This window comes from Pinus tabuliformis, chromosome 4_1, assembly GCF_031772625.1.
Source record: "Pinus tabuliformis cultivar Carrire ecotype Pingquan chromosome 4_1, CPIR1, whole genome shotgun sequence".
In the NCBI taxonomy this organism is placed as follows: domain Eukaryota; kingdom Viridiplantae; phylum Streptophyta; class Pinopsida; order Pinales; family Pinaceae; genus Pinus; species Pinus tabuliformis.
The window spans coordinates 679,798,491-679,816,516 of record NC_142303.1 but is presented as its reverse complement, the minus strand read 5'-3'; the positions used below and the strand labels follow the sequence as shown (position 1 = coordinate 679,816,516).

General features: G+C 41.5%; 1 protein-coding gene across 1 annotated transcript; it reads left to right on the top strand.

Annotated features, from left to right (window-relative positions):
* The first annotated feature begins 6,538 nt into the window (after positions 1 to 6,538).
* On the top strand, positions 6,539 to 12,216 carry LOC149177926 (uncharacterized). Its single transcript, XM_089421923.1, has 7 exons — positions 6,539 to 6,610; positions 6,712 to 7,029; positions 7,240 to 7,772; positions 8,015 to 9,726; positions 9,996 to 10,686; positions 10,789 to 11,164; positions 11,365 to 12,216. Exons 1-7 carry the CDS (start codon positions 6,539 to 6,541, stop codon positions 12,214 to 12,216), a joined length of 4,554 nt encoding a protein of 1,517 aa, XP_089278049.1.
* Positions 12,217 to 18,026: the final 5,810 nt, after the last annotated feature.

Genomic DNA, 18,026 nt, shown 5'->3' with positions numbered 1-18,026 from the left:
TCTCCTAAAATCAGGTATTGCATTTCTCCCCATATACCGTTTTTCTTTATATCAAGCTCCAGTTGTTTTCCATCAGAAAATGGAAAGAGTACTCAGACACTTTCTTTGGCAAGGAGGGAAAACAAATAAAAACAAATTCAATCTAGTAAGCTGGAAGAATATAATCCAATCTCAGGAAAAAGGAGGACTGGGCATCAGATCCCCAAAGCTTCTCAACTTGGCCCTTGGAGAAAAAATTGTATGGAGATTGATCACAGGGCCTACAGTGTGGTGGAAGAAGGTTTTGGAGGTAAAATACTTAAACTGTACAAGGCAGCAGCTTTTGGAGTCTAATATTCCTAACAGAGATTGCACAAAAATCTGGCAACTTTGCAAGAAGGCTATACCATTTATGTATCAAAATATCTCTAAGGTCCCAGGCGGGGGAAACAGTATCAATTTCTCTAAAGACAAAATCCTCGGGCAGCAACCTATGGGATCAAAAGCAGAGGCAATCCCTGTCATAAACTGGCTTAATGATAAAGGACTCTTCTACTTGTCCCAAATAATAGAATGGGACACCCACACTCATGCCTGGATAGGCTGGAAATTCCCGGATCCCCCCAATGTGTTAGAAACCAGCCTCAATGCCCTAAAGAAGCTCCTCCACAGCAAAGCTCCGGTTCAAGAAGGCACACTGGATGGGTACCGATGGGATCCAACTGGAACACAATACACAGTAAAAGCTGGACATCAATACCTCTGTGACAGCACCTATCAACTGGAATTCTGGAACCACTGGAAAATAATATGGAGAGCAGAGGCACCCCCCAAGGTTAAGTTCTTCATTTGGCTTCTTCTGAAAGGGAAAACATTAACAGCGGAAAATCTAAGAAAAAGAGGCATAATGGGCCCATCCAGGTGTCCAAACTGTTGCAGATCAGAGGAAACGATGCAGCATTTATTTATAGAATGTCCAGTGGCTGGTGAATGCTGGAAGAAAATGGCCTCAATGGGAGAAACACCCTGGGAGCCCCAGACCACCATCGCAGAAACGATTTATAAATGGAGGAAGAACTGTCCTTGGAAAGAGAAAAGAAGCAAACTGGCTCAAAGAGTATGGAACACCATACCACTCACACTTCTATGGCACATCTGGTTAGCACGAAATGGCAAGGTTTTCCAGGAGAAAGGCTTCAGCACCAGGAAAATTTGCCACAAAGCTAAAATGTTGGCTCTAGAATCAATTACAAACCACACCAGCGGCAAAATTGACGCAACAAATTACAGTATAGAGGAGAGAAATCTTCTCAGCTACGTTCTGGAGAACATATCCAGTGCTCAGGAAACCAGCAGGAGGGGGAAAAAGGCAAAAGAAGCAAAAAGCGCATGGAAACTGAGGTTAAAAGAAGAGGAATTCTCCAACTGGCTGAGTAACTGCAATAGGTTCTGCTTATTCTTTGATGGCGCATCTAAGTCGAATCCGGGTCTGGCCGGTGCAGGGGGCCTTATCTGTAATGCAAACGGAGACTGCATCCTTCATTATGAGTGGGGACTAGGGGAGAACTCCAACAACAGAGCTGAAGGACTAGCCCTGTTCCAGGGTCTCACCCAATTAATCAAACTTGGGATAAAGAAGGCAATGGTGTTCAGGGATTCCTCAATAATCATTCGGCTTATGGCACACCGACAGAGTACACCAAATATTCTCCTCCAACAAATAAATCAACGAAATCAAATCCTTCACGCGACAATGGAAGAGGTTAATTATTATCACATCCTCTGTAGTATGAAAAAGGAAGCGGATAAACATGCTAGCAAAGCATGCGAAAGGCCCATTGGCAGTCTGAGCTGTAATTCCAGTGTGACATTCCAACCGCTACCATGATTCTTACATATCTAGTCAACAGCAGGTGATCTCCAGCTGACAGAATCAGTGAAATAGATCAAGTAATTCGTGCCGGTGACAGAATAGGTAATGTGGGTAGGATTTTGCTCAGATTTGCAATCAGGAACTCGCCTCAACGCATGGGAAGCCACAAGCCTTCAGGTGAGAATTGTCCTTTCAGAACGACCCTTCATGCTATGCGGGATTTGCATCTGACCACTCTGCGGATATGCAATAGTCCCATGATGCTTAGTTTGACATCTTCCCGCCCTCGAAGCGCGCAGTTTAACTCTATTTATACATCAGAGAATAGATCTCTTCAAAGTGTTAAGCAAAGATGTTTGTGTGAGCATCAGCACCTCAATGCTCCCATCCTTCTCATTTTAACCCGCTGTAATCGGTTTAGTGCTCAAAAGAATCGGCCATCCCTTAAGCTTGCTCGAGTTACAGTAGTTGAGACTTCAACCTACTGTAATCGACTTAGTGCTCAAAAGACTCGAGTTTCAGTAGCTGAGACTTCAAGCAGGAAATCGCCTGAGACAAATATGGACCGATCAGAAGACTGCCTTCACTGCGCAGACCTTCAAGCAGAATTTGAGGAGGTAAGGGCGCAGCAGCGCATCCTGGAGGACCAGGTCAAGAGTTTGGAGGCAAGAATGGAAGCACAGTATAGGATACTTAATGAGAAATACAGGGCAGAAATTGATCTTTTTTTGCACAGAGTGTCCTCTCTCCATGAGCAGTTCAGAAACTTGGCGAATCGTTGTAGTCATGCAGAAGAGTCGATTGCAATCCTAAAGTACATGATGGACAAAAAGATTAAGGATGCCCCCAGCTCCTCCAGTGCAAAGCAGATGGATCCAGACCCAAATCCGGAAGAGTCCACGGCTAGGCAGATCAGTCATATTGAAATAGATTAAATATGTTGTGTAGCTGTAAATTTTGGTCTTTGCAATATGTTAGGATTTACAGTAGTTTAGGAAGTTTCAGAGGCAGAACTACTAGAACAAGGATCAAGGAAGGGACCCATTTTGTAATTCCTCTGATCCATGATATCCAGAAAGTATTGTATGTATGGAGATCTGACTCCTTTTTTCAGCTCATAATATAGCAACCGAATTTTGTCTAAAAAAAAAATAATGGTATGACATATAGGGTTGGAAAGAAGACTCAAAGGGCTACCACAAGACAAAATTTCAAACCTTGGAGATCCAAAATTATAGAGATACAACAGATTCAATATCGAGCTCCTACAAAGCAAGAAAAAGGTATCTATTTTTTTAAAATATGCATAAGTTTTGTTTGAAAAATTAGTTTGAAGTGATTCAAAGGGCATAGTGAAGCATAAATATCATTAATTTATGCCCCAAAGAAATAAAATGGAAACACCTAGTAAGAAACCTGAAATCTCTACTATGACGCATGAAGAAGAGGAAGAAATGAAACATGATATATCAAAATTACAAGACCAAGTGCAACAAATTTCGCTCTTACAAAATGTAACCAAAAATGAAATGGAAGCTAAGATGGATGGTTTGAAGAATGGTTGAAAATCATACATGGAAGATTTGGAAGCTAAGATGGATGGTATAGAAGCAAAATTGAAAGGCAACATGAAAGATTTGAAGAATGGTTTAAAAGCATATATGGAAGGGTTGAACGAAGGTTTGACAAAGTTGCTACAAGAAATTCTTCCTAATGGAAAAAAGGTATTAGATGAAATTCATGATGAGAACAAAATAAATGTTAATCATTATTTCATAGACTCTAACATTGGATTGAATACCCACCATACTCCAAATATCCATATGAGGGAGTTTGATGGCAAGGATCCGTTAACATGGATACTACAGATGGAGCAATATTTTGATCTCCATAATGTGAAAAACACACAAAAGGTAAGCATTGCAACTTTATAGTTAGAACCCAATCCCTTTGTGTGGTATCAATGGCTTTGTTCTCGTAAAATAATTTTTATGGAAGATATGATAGCACATTAACAAGATACAAAGAGAAACGCCTTCTTTAGCCAATTGATAAATTTCAATCAAAAGGGTTCAATGGTGGAGCACATTAAGGACTTCCAAAAATTGAATATAAGGTTAAATGATATTCCACAGAAGCATAAGATTGATGTCTTCATAGGGACTTTAAAGGATAACATCCAACATGAGGTTCGCCTTTGGGAACCTGATTCGTTGGAGAATGCATTCAGATTGGTAAGAAAAATTGAAATAAAATTATGGAAACAAATAATCCTACCACTCACAACTATAAAGATGGAATTGTTGTTGCTCCTAACCTTCCACAACCTGCAAGGTTTACACCACAACAATTGGAAGAAAAAATAGCAAAAGGGATTTTTTATAGTTGTGATAGAAATTAAACTAAAGGTCATAAGTGTGCTGAGAAGAAATTATGTTACATAGATTGTGAATACAAGGAAAAGAAGGAACAAGAAACTTCAAAAGAAGAGGATATACACCAGGAACCAACCCTAAAGAAAGAAGAAATGAATCCGACAATATCTTGTAACGCATTGGCAGGAATTACAACTCCTCAAACTCTCAAGATAGGAGGACATATCAAGAAGAAAAAGGTAATAGTGTTGATTGATTCGGGTAGTACCCATAATTTTATTCATTGTAAGATAGCCAAGGAATTGAATTGCTTCCTATATCTAGCACCAGAGTGTCAAGTGATGGTTACAAATGGAAGAACTATAAATTTCTCTGTAAAGTGTCATAATATCAAGCTAACCATGTGGTAATATGTATTGAATAGTCCAATTCTTTCCATTCCAATGGGTGGTGTTGATGTTGTACTAGGAATCCATTGATTCCAATCTTTGGGTATGATAGATTTTAATTTTTAGAAGGGAAGGAAGTGGAATTAAGGGGCATGGAAGGTAAAATAGGAAAGATAATCAGCTCTAATGGCATGAAAAATCTTCTAAATAAATAACAATGGGGCATAATTTCACAATTATGCTCACTAGAGGCTCAAACATCAAAATCATCTATTTCTCTAGATCTCCAAAAAGCCTTGGACAATCATTCCAAGGTATTTGAGACTCCTAAAGGCCTCCCACCTATTCATGATCATGATCATGCTATTCATTTGCTTCCAAGAAGTGTTCCTCCAAAAATCAGGCCTTACAGATATCCATATGCCCAAAAGAGTGAAATTGAACGTATGGTTACAGAAATGCTAGAGGCAGATATAATTCAACCTAGTCAAAGTTCTTTCTCTGCTCCAGTAGTATTGGTGCACAAGAAGGATGGATCATGGTGCATGTGTCCAGATTATAGGGACCTCAACAAGCTCACTAATAAAGATAAATTTCCCATCCGATCATTGATGAATTATTAGATGAATTACATGGAGAAATTTACTTCACCGAGATGGATCTTCATTCGGGATATCATCAAATTAGAATGAAGATGGAAGACATTCAGAAAACAACATTTAGAACTCATGAGGGTCATTATGAATTTTTGGTCATGCCTTTTGGCCTTAGCAATGCACCTTCTAAATTTCAAGGTTTGATGAATTACATTTTCAAACCCTTCCTTTAGAAAATTTGTGTTAGTATTTTTTGATGATATACTAATCTACAGCAAGTCTTGGAAGGATCATGTTCAACATGTTGATAGGGAGCTCAAAATATTGGAGGAGAAACAATTATATGCAAAAACATCCAAATGTTTCTTTGGAGTACATGAGGTGGAATATCTAGGTCATATTGTATCTCAAGGGGGTGTTAAGGTAGACCCTAAAAAAATTAAATCCATTAACGAATAAGAAATCCCCACATAAATAAAGCATCTACGAGGATATCTCGAGTTGACACGCAATTTTGTTAAGTATTATGGGAGAATAGTAGCACCTCTAACAACATTATTGAATAAAGATGCATTTTCTTGGACTCCATAAGAAACTAAGGCCTTTGAACATCTTAAAGAGGCAATGTGCCAAGCATCGGTCTTAGCTATGCTAGACTTCACAAAAATATTTATCGTGGAATGTGATGCCTCAGGAAATAGAATTGGTGTTGTTTTAACACAAGAGGGAAGAACCATTGCTTTTTAAAGTCATCCAATCAAAGGAAAGTATTTACACAAAGTTATTTATGAGAAGGAAATGTTGGCAATACCACATGCACTTAAGAAATGACGACCTTACCTAGTGGAAAGACACTTCAAAGTAAAAACGGATCATGATAGTCTTAAATACTTTTTAGAACAAAGATTATCTTTAGAAGAGAAGGAAAAATGGGTCACAAAGATGTTGGGTTATGACTTTGAAATCATCTACAAAAAATGGAAGCAAAATGTTGTTGCAAATGCACTCTCAATAAAGGATGAGGATGTGGAAGAATTTCTTTGTGTCATTTCTATTATCCAACCCAATTGGATAATCGAAGCAAGGAGGAACGGAAGAATGACAAAGAAGTGTGGGAAGTCATTCAAAAGTTGCAGCAAGATCTTGGTACATCGAATACATTTAGCTAGGAAAAGTATTCTTTATGGTTCAAAGATCACTTATACATTTGTAAGAATTCCAAACTCAAACAAAAGATTCTTCTGGAATTGCACACCTCTCCCTTAGAAGGGAACTCGGGATTTTTAAAAACTTACCACAGGGTTAAGAAGGAATCTTTTTTGGGATATGACAGCCCCCAGCCTTGGATCGCTGCGCGTCGGGAAGCCTGAGCTGCTGCGCTCGGCTCTTTTCCAAGTGGTCCGCTCCTGCGGATCCACCCTGCCTCGTCCCTCCATTGGCTGCTGTGCGTGGGAGTCCTCTCGCCTTGTGTTTGCCCACCCTTCTCCCTCCTTTTCCAGCTACGGGTAGAGCTGGCTCCTCATGGAAGATCCGACCCTCCCCCAAGATCTTCCTCCTCTCCTCCTCCATCCTCTGCAGCTGAGGCCTTCAGATCCTTGTTGGCCTCGCTCCCCAAGAAGAAAGCAGTGGAAGCCGCTAAGTTCGTCAAAAGACTCGATGACATCCCGGAGATCGCCCTTCCTCCCGGAGGTCCAATCCAATTAGCCCTTTCGTTGTCGGAACGTGCCCTAGTGGGTCAGTTTACAGGCCTCTGGCCCTCTCCTAAATCAACAGAGAGCTGGGTCTCCAGAAATTGGGCTCCGTTGATCCAGGGCAAGGTAACATCTTACTTTCTGGGAAGAGGATACTTTCTTTTTGAATTCTCATAAAAAGAAGACAAAGACCTCATATTCAGAAATGGACCCTATTTCATGGGGCCTCAAGGGCTGTACCTGAACAAATGGACGCCAGATTTCGACCCGGCAATGGACGTGCCTTCAGCAGTCCCAGTATGGGTAAGACTCCCCAATCTTCCGGTCCATTGCTAGAACTGGGATTCCCTGAAGCACATCGGGAACACCCTCGGGAAATTCATTGACAGGGCCAACAATAGAGACCAGTATGACTGCGCCAGAATTTGCGTGGAGGTGGATCTGGAGGTTGGTCTTCCTGAAGCTGTCAAAATAAGGGTGGGCCCGTGGACACATATTCAGAAACTAGACTATGAGCAGCTGCCGTTCAAATGTCGGAAGTGCCAAGTCTATGGACATTTCGCTAGAGACTGCCCGTCCAAAGGGGCTGAAGATAAAGGGAAAGAGGAAGGATGGAATCAGGCGAAGAGATCCAGATCTACCTCTAGGAAGGCCGCAAATGCTAACACCAGAACACCCCAAACAGCGCCTGCTCAGAAGCTGCCCATGGAAAGTCAAGGAAACAGATATGAGATCCTGGGATCAGAAACAATAGTTTCCCAGGATACAGAAACCCCGAAAGAAGTCTCCCCGACTAAATCTAAAAGTGAACCAGAGATTCCCAAAGGAAAGACATCTGAAGACGAGGAGGAAACCCAAGAATCCGATGAGTCGGAGGAAGAAGGGGAAATAGGGGAATCACAATCCACCCCCAGAAGATCTACAAGAGGCCGAATGTCAACAAAAGAAAAAAGGGAACAAGAAACATACAAAGACAAGCTCCAGGGCAGCCAGCCTACGCTAGAGAAACTCCTATCAAAAACTCCGAAGACGAAGAAGGCCCCAATCCAGAGCTCCAAAGGAGCTCTCCACAACAAAAATAAGTAATGAAGATTGTCTCCTGGAACTGTAGGGGTATGGGATCCAAAGTCAAGGAAGAGGCGATGAGAAGCCTGATAAGGCAGGAATCCCTAGACATCCTCCTCATCCAGGAGACTAAGATGGAGGAATCATCCTTCCTCCAAGCAAGTAGAAAGTTTTGGAAAAAAGATGGTGCACATGCAACTTCGGCTCGGGGAGCCTCAGGAGGACTTGGGTCGCTCTGGAATCCTCATAAGTTCTCCCTCATCTCTAAAACCCTAAATACTCATTGGATATTGTTAAAGTTGCAACATTTAGAATCTAATACAATTATGAGTCTAGTCAATGTTTATGCTCCAAATAATGCAAGTGAAAAGAAATTATGTTGGGACTCCATAAAAAATTTGGCAGACCGGGAAGACTTGGAGAACATCATCATTGCAGGAGATTTCAATCTCACCCTCCTGCCATCAGAAAAGAGAGGAGGCAGTATTGTCAGAGAGCCAGCAAGAGAAACAGTAGAGGATCTCATGCAAGTCTGGTATCTGATCGATATCAAGCCAACCATTGGCAAGTTCACATGGTCAAACAAAAGGGTTGGGCTAGGACATATAGCGGCAAGATTGGACCGCTTCTTGGTTCAAAGCTCCTTCCTACTCATTGGGTTGGAAGCTAGATCGTGCATCCTGCACAGCAGTACATCAAACCACAACCCTATCAGTCTGGAGTTGCTGACTTCTCCGGATCTGGGGCCTATTCCATTCAGATTCTGCTCTCTCTGGATCAAGGAGGCAGACTTCATGGATAAGGTCAGAGACTGCTGGAAAAACCCAGTCAAGGGCTCTGCCTTCTTTGTATGGGAAGAAAAACTCAAAAGAGTGAAAGCCATGCTAAAAAAATGGGTCAGGACCTTGCCCAACCCAACTGAGGAAAGGAAAAAAACTCAATCAGATCTGGAATGGCATCACCTTCAATTTGAAACAGCTAGTATTTCAAATGAAGACCTGGAAAAGGAGGCCGAGCTTCAGCAAAACTTCCACAAAGCATGCCTGGCCGAAGAAGAGTACTGGAGACTCAAATTTAGAAGTCTTTGGCTTAAATCCGGAGACAGGAATACCTCCTCCTTTTTTCACAAGCAGGCTCAAGCTAGGAAAGGCCGGAACTCTATTAAAGAAATAAAAGAAGAAAGCAGTGTTTTAAGGGACTTTGCTAGCATAAAAAAAGCAGCCTCTGAGCATTTTGAGAATCTGTACAGAGAAGATATCAGAGCAGACCATAATCTCAGCCTCTTAGATGTTGTTCCTAAGATCATCTCACCCAACATCAATCAGGCTCTAGAAAGCATAATCACGCCCAAAGAAGTCAAGGAGGCTCTATTCGCCATGGACCCGGATAAAGCCCCGGGCCCGGACGGTTTCACCACAAGATTCTTACAAACATGTTGGCAGATTATTGAGAAGGAATTCATCAGAATGATCCAGAAATCACAGAACTGTCAGAAGATTGGAGGTCGCACTAATTCAGCATTCCTAGCCCTCATCCCTAAGGAAAAAGGGGCAAACACCTTTAGCAGATTCCGCCCAATTTCACTCTGCAACATCGGGTACAAAGTGATCACCAAAGTGATAGCAAACAGGCTAAAAAGATTCCTCCCCAAAATCATCCCGGACAATCAAGGGGGATTCATCAAAGGCAGACAGCCAGTGGACAACTTCCTGCTGGTCCAGGAGGCAATCCATTCCAGTCAGCATCGTAAGGAAAGAGGTATGGTCATCAAACTCGACCTATCGAATGCATTTGATCATGTTAATCATAAATTTTTGTTTGATGTAATGCTTAAAATGGGATTCGGGTAAGGCTCTATAAAGTGGATAAAAGCCTGTATTACGGAGCCCTGGATTGCTCCTCTAGTGAATGGAAGGGCCGCTGAATTTTTCAAAGCCACTAGAGGACTGAGGCAGGGGTGCCCTCTTTCACCCCTCCTTTTCGTCATTCAAGCCTCTGTTCTTAGTTTCTACCTGAATAAAAAGCAGCAGGATCATGCTATCAACGGGTTGTGCATTGCAAGGGGGTGAAGCGCATCAATCATGCACTTTTCGCTGACGATACCCTTCTCCCGGGAGCTGCAACTCTTCAATCAGCTATCAACTTCAAAGCAGTTTTGTATGACTTCTGCAAAATCTCAGGCAGTGAGCTAAACAAGGGGAAATGTCAGATTTTTTGTTGGAATACTCCTGCTTCCACTGCATCCTCCATAGCTAGATGTTTGGGATTTTCTGCCTCCATCAGTTGGTCCTCTTTCAAGTATCTTGGGCTGCCAGTCTTCAACAAGAGAGTGGCAAGCAAAGACTGGAATTCCCTCATAGATAAATTCAAATCAAAGATGAATTCCTGGGGTTCCTCTTGGCTTAACATCGCTGGCAACGCTGTGCTCGTCAAAGCAGTCCTCAACAGCCTTCCGATCTTCAGATTTGCGGTCCTTCTGGCACCAGTGGGAACTATAAAAAAGATGGATGAATTAATCAGGGGATTTTTTTGGAGAGGAGGCAAGCACAATGATAAGAAATTCTCTCTAATCAGTTGGGATATAGTCACAAAACCTTATCTCGAAGGAGGATTAAATCTCAAAGATCTGTATGCCAAAAACCTTGCTATGGGAGCCAAACTAGCATGGAAAATTATCGCCCCTAATCCTAGCTGGGCTCAGATTGCGCTATGGAAAAGGTACTTTAGAGGCCCAAGGCTCCGGTGTTTAGACCACCCCAAAGACTCGACCAGATCGCACCTCAGTATTCTCCTTAACAAAATCGCGCCGATGATAAACAGTTGTGCCCATTGGGTTCCGGGTAACGGTAAGAAAATTCAGGTTTGGAAGGACAAAATAATGAATCGCCCCCCTTTGGTAGACGCAGGCAATTTTACAGCGCTCAGAAATTGGATGGAGGTAGCGCACATACACACGCTGTGGCATCTGTCGGATTGGACAGAGAATTACTGGACGGGCTGGAAGCAGTTACCAGTGCCAAGCAATCTGGAAAATGAATGGATGGATTTCAAAGCCCATCTCCATGGATTGGCTCCCCTCCATGCCAACAGAAAGGACGCAAGAGGCTGGGAAAACAGTCGCTCTGGTTATACAGTCAAACAGGGTTACTTCAAGTTCTTAGAGCGTCCAAACGTCCCTCCCAACCCAGCTCCCTGGGCAGGGATATGGAACTTCCCGTCTATTCCAAAAATCGATCATTTTTGCTAGATTCTTAGCCACCAAAAAATTCTTACCGAGGACAGACTTCAAATCAGAGGATTTAAGGGACCATCCAGATGTGTTCTTTGTAAGTCAAATTCTGAAACCGCTCTCCATATAATGATCGATTTTGTAATTTCACTAAATCTGTCTGGCAGGATCTGCTGGACAAGTGGAATCTCGATTTCAATTTCCCCACTTCAGTTCAAGAGCTGTTTGCAGGTTGGATGGCCAGATACCCAGGCGTTCAACCAAAGAACAAAAAGATCAGAGCAGCGTGGAGTGCCTTGCCAAAATTCACTAGCTGGCAGGTTTGGCTAGAAAGGAACAGGAGGATTTTTCGAGACAAAGCTCAGGATCACAGAATAGTAGCTAATACAGTGAAGTGCCAATTAAGTGAGTGGTTGGAAGACATAGAAGACGACTCAAACCTCAGTCAATATGACAGAGAGCTGGGAACGGCCTTCAAGATTAGCTTCCATAAACCAAGAAGCCCACCTCCAGAACTTGAAGTTTGGCAAATCAGAAAAAATGAGATCGAATTCCAGGAATGGCTGTCCAAACAATTAATTCCATCTCTTTTTTTTTATGGAGCAGCTAAAGGGAATCCAGGGAAAGCTGGGGCGGGTGGCCACATTATCATGCCAGACAATATTTCTTCTCATAACTTTGCCTGGGGGCTTGGACATACATCAAGCATACAAGCCGAGGCTCTCGCCCTCTTGCAAGGGGTAATCTTCCTCAAGGAGCTGGGAATTCGGGAAGCAAACATTCTTGGAGACTCCCAAGTTATTATAAGAGCTGTGGTGACCAACTCCAACCCTTCTGATCTGCATCTGGCCAGGCTTCTCTCCAGAATCAAAAGCATCTCAAAATCGCTTCGCTTGACATATTTTCATGTTCTAAGAGCAAATAACAAAGCAGCAGACGCCCAAGCATATTCTGTTGTCCATCTAGAAGCTGGAACCGTTCTTAGAAACAAGGATTCTCTGTGGACTCCTATTCCATGAAAATATATGTTTTATTGTTTATTATTAGATCAGTTTGTCTGCATTTTCTATCTAGGACAATTAGCATTCAAAGTTTATTTTGAAAATTGTAAAAAGAGGAAGAGGATAAGAGCAATTGCCAGTCCCCTCCTGGTAGAACAGCATGTTGGAAAGCGCTCCTCATTTTGTAACCGAATTCATGGCCATTGGCCAAGCAGATAATGAAACACCATAACCGTTCTTGTTAAAAAAAAAAAAAAAAAAAAGGAATTTTTTTGGGATGGCCTTAAATCTGATATTCAAAAGTTTGTGGCAGAATGTTTGGTTTTCCAATAAAATAAAGTTGAGACAATTAAGACCCTAGGTCTATTACAACCTTTATCCATTCCAAGTCAACGATGGGAGGTGGTTTCAATGGATTTTATCACACGTTTACCCAAGTCTGAAAGAAAGAGTGTCATCATGGTGGTAGTTGATAGACTTACCAAGTATGCACACTTTTGTCCATTATCTCATCCATTTAAAGCGAGTGCAGTTACTACTGCATTTATGGAAACAATTCAAAAGCTACATGGAAACCCAATGATTATTGTAAGCGACAGAGATCCCATTTTCACTGAAAATCTTTGGACGGAATTATTTTCTTGTTTGGGTACTCAATTAGCTCATATCTCATCTTATCATACTCAATTTGATGGGAAAACTGAGATAGTGAAAAAATGTTTGGAAGGATATCTTTGTTTCTTTGTATCTGATAAACAGAAACAATGTTTCAAGTGGTTACCTCTAGTTGAATGGTGGTATAACACTTCCTTCCATACTGTAGCAAAAATGACCCCATTTATGGAATTTTATGGGTATCCTCCTCCGTCCATCACATCATCTTTAAGATAAAATTCGAAGGTTCAAGCAGTGTAAGAATAGAATAGAATGAAACAATAGGCATATCAACATTGCAGTGAAAGAAGTTTTGATGTAGGTGACTGGGTATTTTTATGGCTACAACCACAGAAACAAATTTCCCTCAAGCAAGTTAACAAGGATAATAAATTATCACCAAATTATTATGGTCCTTACAAGGTGTTTCAAAATATTGGTACTATGGCATACAAATTGGAGATTCCTACATCTTCCCAAGTGCACCCCATTTTCCATGTTTCATGCTTAAAGAAGGTTATAGGTGACAAGCTCCTAGTTCAAAAAATATTGTTATAACTTCACGAGGAAGGAAAATCATATTGGAACCTGAAGCAGACATGGAAACAAGAACTCAATAGCTACGAAATCGATCAATTTTAGAGTATCTCATCAAGTGGAAGAACTTACCCACGAAAGATTTCACGTGGGAGGATGATAATTTTATACAAAAGCATCCAGAACTACTCAAGCGTTGAGGACAACACTTTTTTGAAGGAGAGGGGCATGTTAGGTCCCTATAACACTAGTGCATTCCCTCATTTTTATTGTTAGTGTAGCCCCCTTATTGTTATTGTTGTGCCCATGTAGTCCCCATATTGTTATTATTGTGCCTCATAGAAGTCCACTATTGTTATTTTTGTGCCCTTACATTATTATTGTTATATTGGCTCTGATTATATTGTGACCCCTTAGACTCCTATATATAGAAATGAGGTTTTGTCATTTGAATCATCCAAGAATTGTTCATTTATGTAATGTAAAGGAGGTTTCACCCTCGAAGAAGATAATTTTTAAGTCTTTGATTTATCTATTTGTGAGTTGGTTGCATAACACTATGCCAAGAGAGGAGATGTCCAGGAACTCCATCTCATCTTGGATGTACTTGTGTAGATAATCATGGTACTTGAGTACCAAATTCCACAGAGAATCCTTGATACCCAAATTCATGCAAAGGGTATGAAAAATATTTGTGAACTCTAGCATGTCTTGGTCCCTTCCCTGTGGCAACGTGGTCCATTTTATGTATTTATCTTCATAGCTCCCAACAGGGTAATATTCTTCCTTGATGGAGTCTCGGAAATAATTCCAAATGGGTGCAGTTGAAAACAGTGAGGGTTCCCTTTCTTCCTTCTATTCATAGTAGGTTTCCCACCAGTCTTTGACATGGGGGGCAACTTTAAGTGTTGGGTTGTGTTATATTCTTTCCACAACTAGCCCATGTAGTTAACCGGGGGGGTTAGAGGGGGGGCAGAGCATCCCATTCGTTGCGCCGATTGTGTAGCAAGGGGGGGGGGGGGGGGGGGTCACTGGGGTTTGAGGTGTACCCGTAACCCCACTTTATGGGGTCTGGGGTAGTGCCCCGGAAAATTTTGGTTTTGGACCCTATGTTAGGTTGGGTCGACCCACCTATGGTTTTGTGCATAATTTTTGCACATGTTTTTTTTTTTGGACGTGATGGTTTTTGGTCCATGGTATTGGACGCGATGGTTTTTCGGTCCATGGTATTGGATGCTTCGGCATGTATAAATATGTATTATAACATTGAAAGGAACATAATGAAAAATCAAGCTGGTAGTCTCGGTTTTGGGATCCAGGGGAAAATCTCTGTGTATATGTGTTTTATGTGTTATGCTCTCACATTGTTTATTTTATGTGTTTTAGAATTCGTATGCAGGTAATTTATGTACGGGGTTAAAACCTACATTTGGTTTCAGAGCATATTTGGCTTCAAGGGGATGCCTTTGTTGCTGAGGGGTTTTGCTCGGGCCTGTGCTAGACCCTATTCAGTGGGAGATCTACGAGATCGATTCTGGTGGTGAAAGAAGATGGCGAGCAGTGGAAAGATAGAGATTGAGAAATTTAATGGTCAGAGTTTTAAGTTGTGGAAACTCAAGAAGGAGGATCTGTTGGTGGATAAACATCAGTGGATAGTGGTAGATCCGGGTACTAAACCAATGGGAGTGTCCGATGAAGAATGGAAGAAGTTGGATCATAAGGCAAAGAGCACAATACGATTGTGTGTCTCAGATTCAATATTGTTGAATGTATCAGGGGAAGCTACGGTGAAGGCTTTGTGGGACAAGTTAGGGACTTTGTACCAATCTAAGTCTCTGGTGAATAAACTGTTCCTGCGGAAAAAGCTGTATAACCTGAGGATGAAAGATGGAGACTCAGTGACAGAGCATCTGAATGCTTTTAATACTGTGGTAAGTCAGTTAGCATATGTTGATATTAAAATTTCAGATGAAGATAAGTGCATTAGTTTGTTGTGTTCTCTACCAAATTCGTGGGATAGTTTGGTTATTGCAATAGGTAGCAATGCAACTGCCTTGCAGTTTGATGAAATAGTCTCAGCCTTGCTGATGGAGGAGATGAGACGGAAAAATATGGAGAGCCAAAATGGTGATGCCTTGTCTGTACGAGGACGGTCCCAGAACAAAAACAAAAATAAGTCATCGAGTGGGAGATCTAAATCTAGAGGGAGATCTAAATCTCCAGGAAAACCTATAAAGGTGGTGTGCTGGAAATGCGAAAAGGAAGGCCACTTCAAAAGGGACTGTAAATCTAAAACTCCTGACAAAGGAAAGGGATCTGATGATGCTCCTTCTACAGAGGCGAAAACCACCTCAGATGAAGGTGGGGATGTGCACTTGGCTTTTTCAAGTACACATGTAGATCATGAGGCATGGTTGATTGACTCAGGTGCATCCTTTCACTTCACTCTCCATAGAGAGTGGTTCTATGAGTATGAGAAATATGATGGTGGTGATGTCTTCTTGGGGGCTGACAGGAAGGCTAGAATCATTGGTCGCGGAAAAGTAAAGTTGAAGTTGCAAGGTGGAAGGGTTAGAACGCTTCCAGGTGTTCCACATATTCCTGCATTAGCCAAAAATCTGATTTCTGTAAGCAAGCTGGATGATGCAGGTGTAAAAACAGTGTTCGAGAAGAATACCTGCAAAATGGTTCGGGGAGCACTGGTATTGATGTGGGGAGTTAGGATTGGAACTTTGTACAAGCTGCAAGGTAGCATTGTTATTGATGGGTGCAATAGTTCTATGGCTCCTGAAAATAAAGCAGAAATTCTAGTGGTCTCTAGAGAGAAGACTATGTTGTGACATCAAAGGCTTAGACATATTGGAGAGAAGGGTCTTCGAATACTTCATGGTAAAGGTATGGTAGAAGGTATGAGTAATAGATCTTTGGATTTTGATTTTTGTGAAAATTGTGGATATGCGAAGCAGAATCGGGTGAGTTTCCCCTCTGGTGGTAAGAGGGCAAAACATATATTAGAGCTTGTGCACAGTGATGTGTTTGGACCTATGAAGGTTCCATCACTGGGTAAGTTTGTGTACTATGTATCATTTATAGATGACTTCTCAAGGAATACATGGATATATTTCCTTAAGAAGAAATCTGAAGTCTTTGATAGGTTTAAAGAATGTAAGGCTCTAGTGGAAAACTAGACAGAGAAGAAGATAAAGGTGCTGAGGACAGATAATGGTGGAGAGTTTTGCAGTAAGGAATTTGAAGAATCCTGCAAGAAGTGTGGTATAGCATGGTAGAAGACTACTCCATATACACCTCAGCAAAATGGAGTTGCAAAAAGAATGAACAAGACGTTGATGGAAAGAGCAAGAAGCATGCTCAGTGGTGCTGGGTTAGGACAGGAATTCTGGGCAGAGGCGGTGGATACTGCATGTTACCTGGTTAACAAGTCACCTTCATCAGCGTTGGAGGATAAGACTCCACAAGAGGTATGGACTGGTAAGAAACCCTCTCTTTCACATCTGAGGGTATTTGGATGTGATGCATATGTACATGTTCCAAAGGAGAAACGAACCAAGTTGGATAGTAAATCTGAAAAGTGCATCTTTATTGGGTATAAGGATGGTTTAAAGGGTTATAAGCTTTGGAACCCAGTCACACAGAAGGTTGTGTATAGCCGAGATGTGGTGTTCAGAGAGGTAAAAGATGTTATTAAACATGAAGTCCAACCAAAGGAACCTGAGAAGATAAAGTTTGAGCTAAAGGAGGAAGAATCAGACTCTACAGTAGAGGAGGAATCAAAAGATGAAGAGCCACAAACTCCGGCTGTGAGAAGATCAGTTCGAGAAAGAAGGCAGCCAGAAAGGTATAGTCCATCTTCTTTCTGTTCAAATTTTGCTTTGTCTGTTACTGATGATGATCCCAGAACTGTGAAGGAAGCAATGGATTCAGAGGATGGAAAACTCTGGAAAGAGGCCATGGTTGATGAAATGGCATCTTTGCACAAAGATGAGGCTTGGGATCCTGTGGAGTTTCCGGCTGGAAGGAAACCCATTGGCAGCAAATGGGTGTTCAAAAAGAAGAAAAATGCAGAAGGAAAAGTGGAGAAATACAAAGCTCAGTTGGTAGCAAAAGGTTATTCCCTAGTGCCGGGAATTGATTTTGGTGATATTTTTTCTCCTGTTGCCAAGGTAACTTCTATTAGATTACTTTTATATGTTGTTGTTGCTTTTGATTTTGAGGTAGAACAAATGGATGTGAAGACAACATTTCTTCACGGGGATCTGAAAGAGGAGATCTACATGAAGCAACCTGAAGGCTTTGCGGTTAAGGGTAAGAAAGAACTGGTGTGTAAGTTAAAGAAGTCTCTGTATGGGTTAAAACAGTCACCAAGGATGTGGTATTAGAAATTTGATACATTTATACGGGGACTTGGCTTCACTAGAAGCAAAGCAGATCACTGTGTGTATTTTAAATTAATTGGTGACCATGTTATTTCTCTGGTCTTGTATGTGGATGATATGTTTCTGGTTGGAAATGACAAAGGAATTATCCAGAATTTGAAGACCCAATTGTCCTCCAAATTCGACATGAAATATCTTGGTGCTGCAAACTATATTTTGGGCATGGAAATTAAAAGATATCGT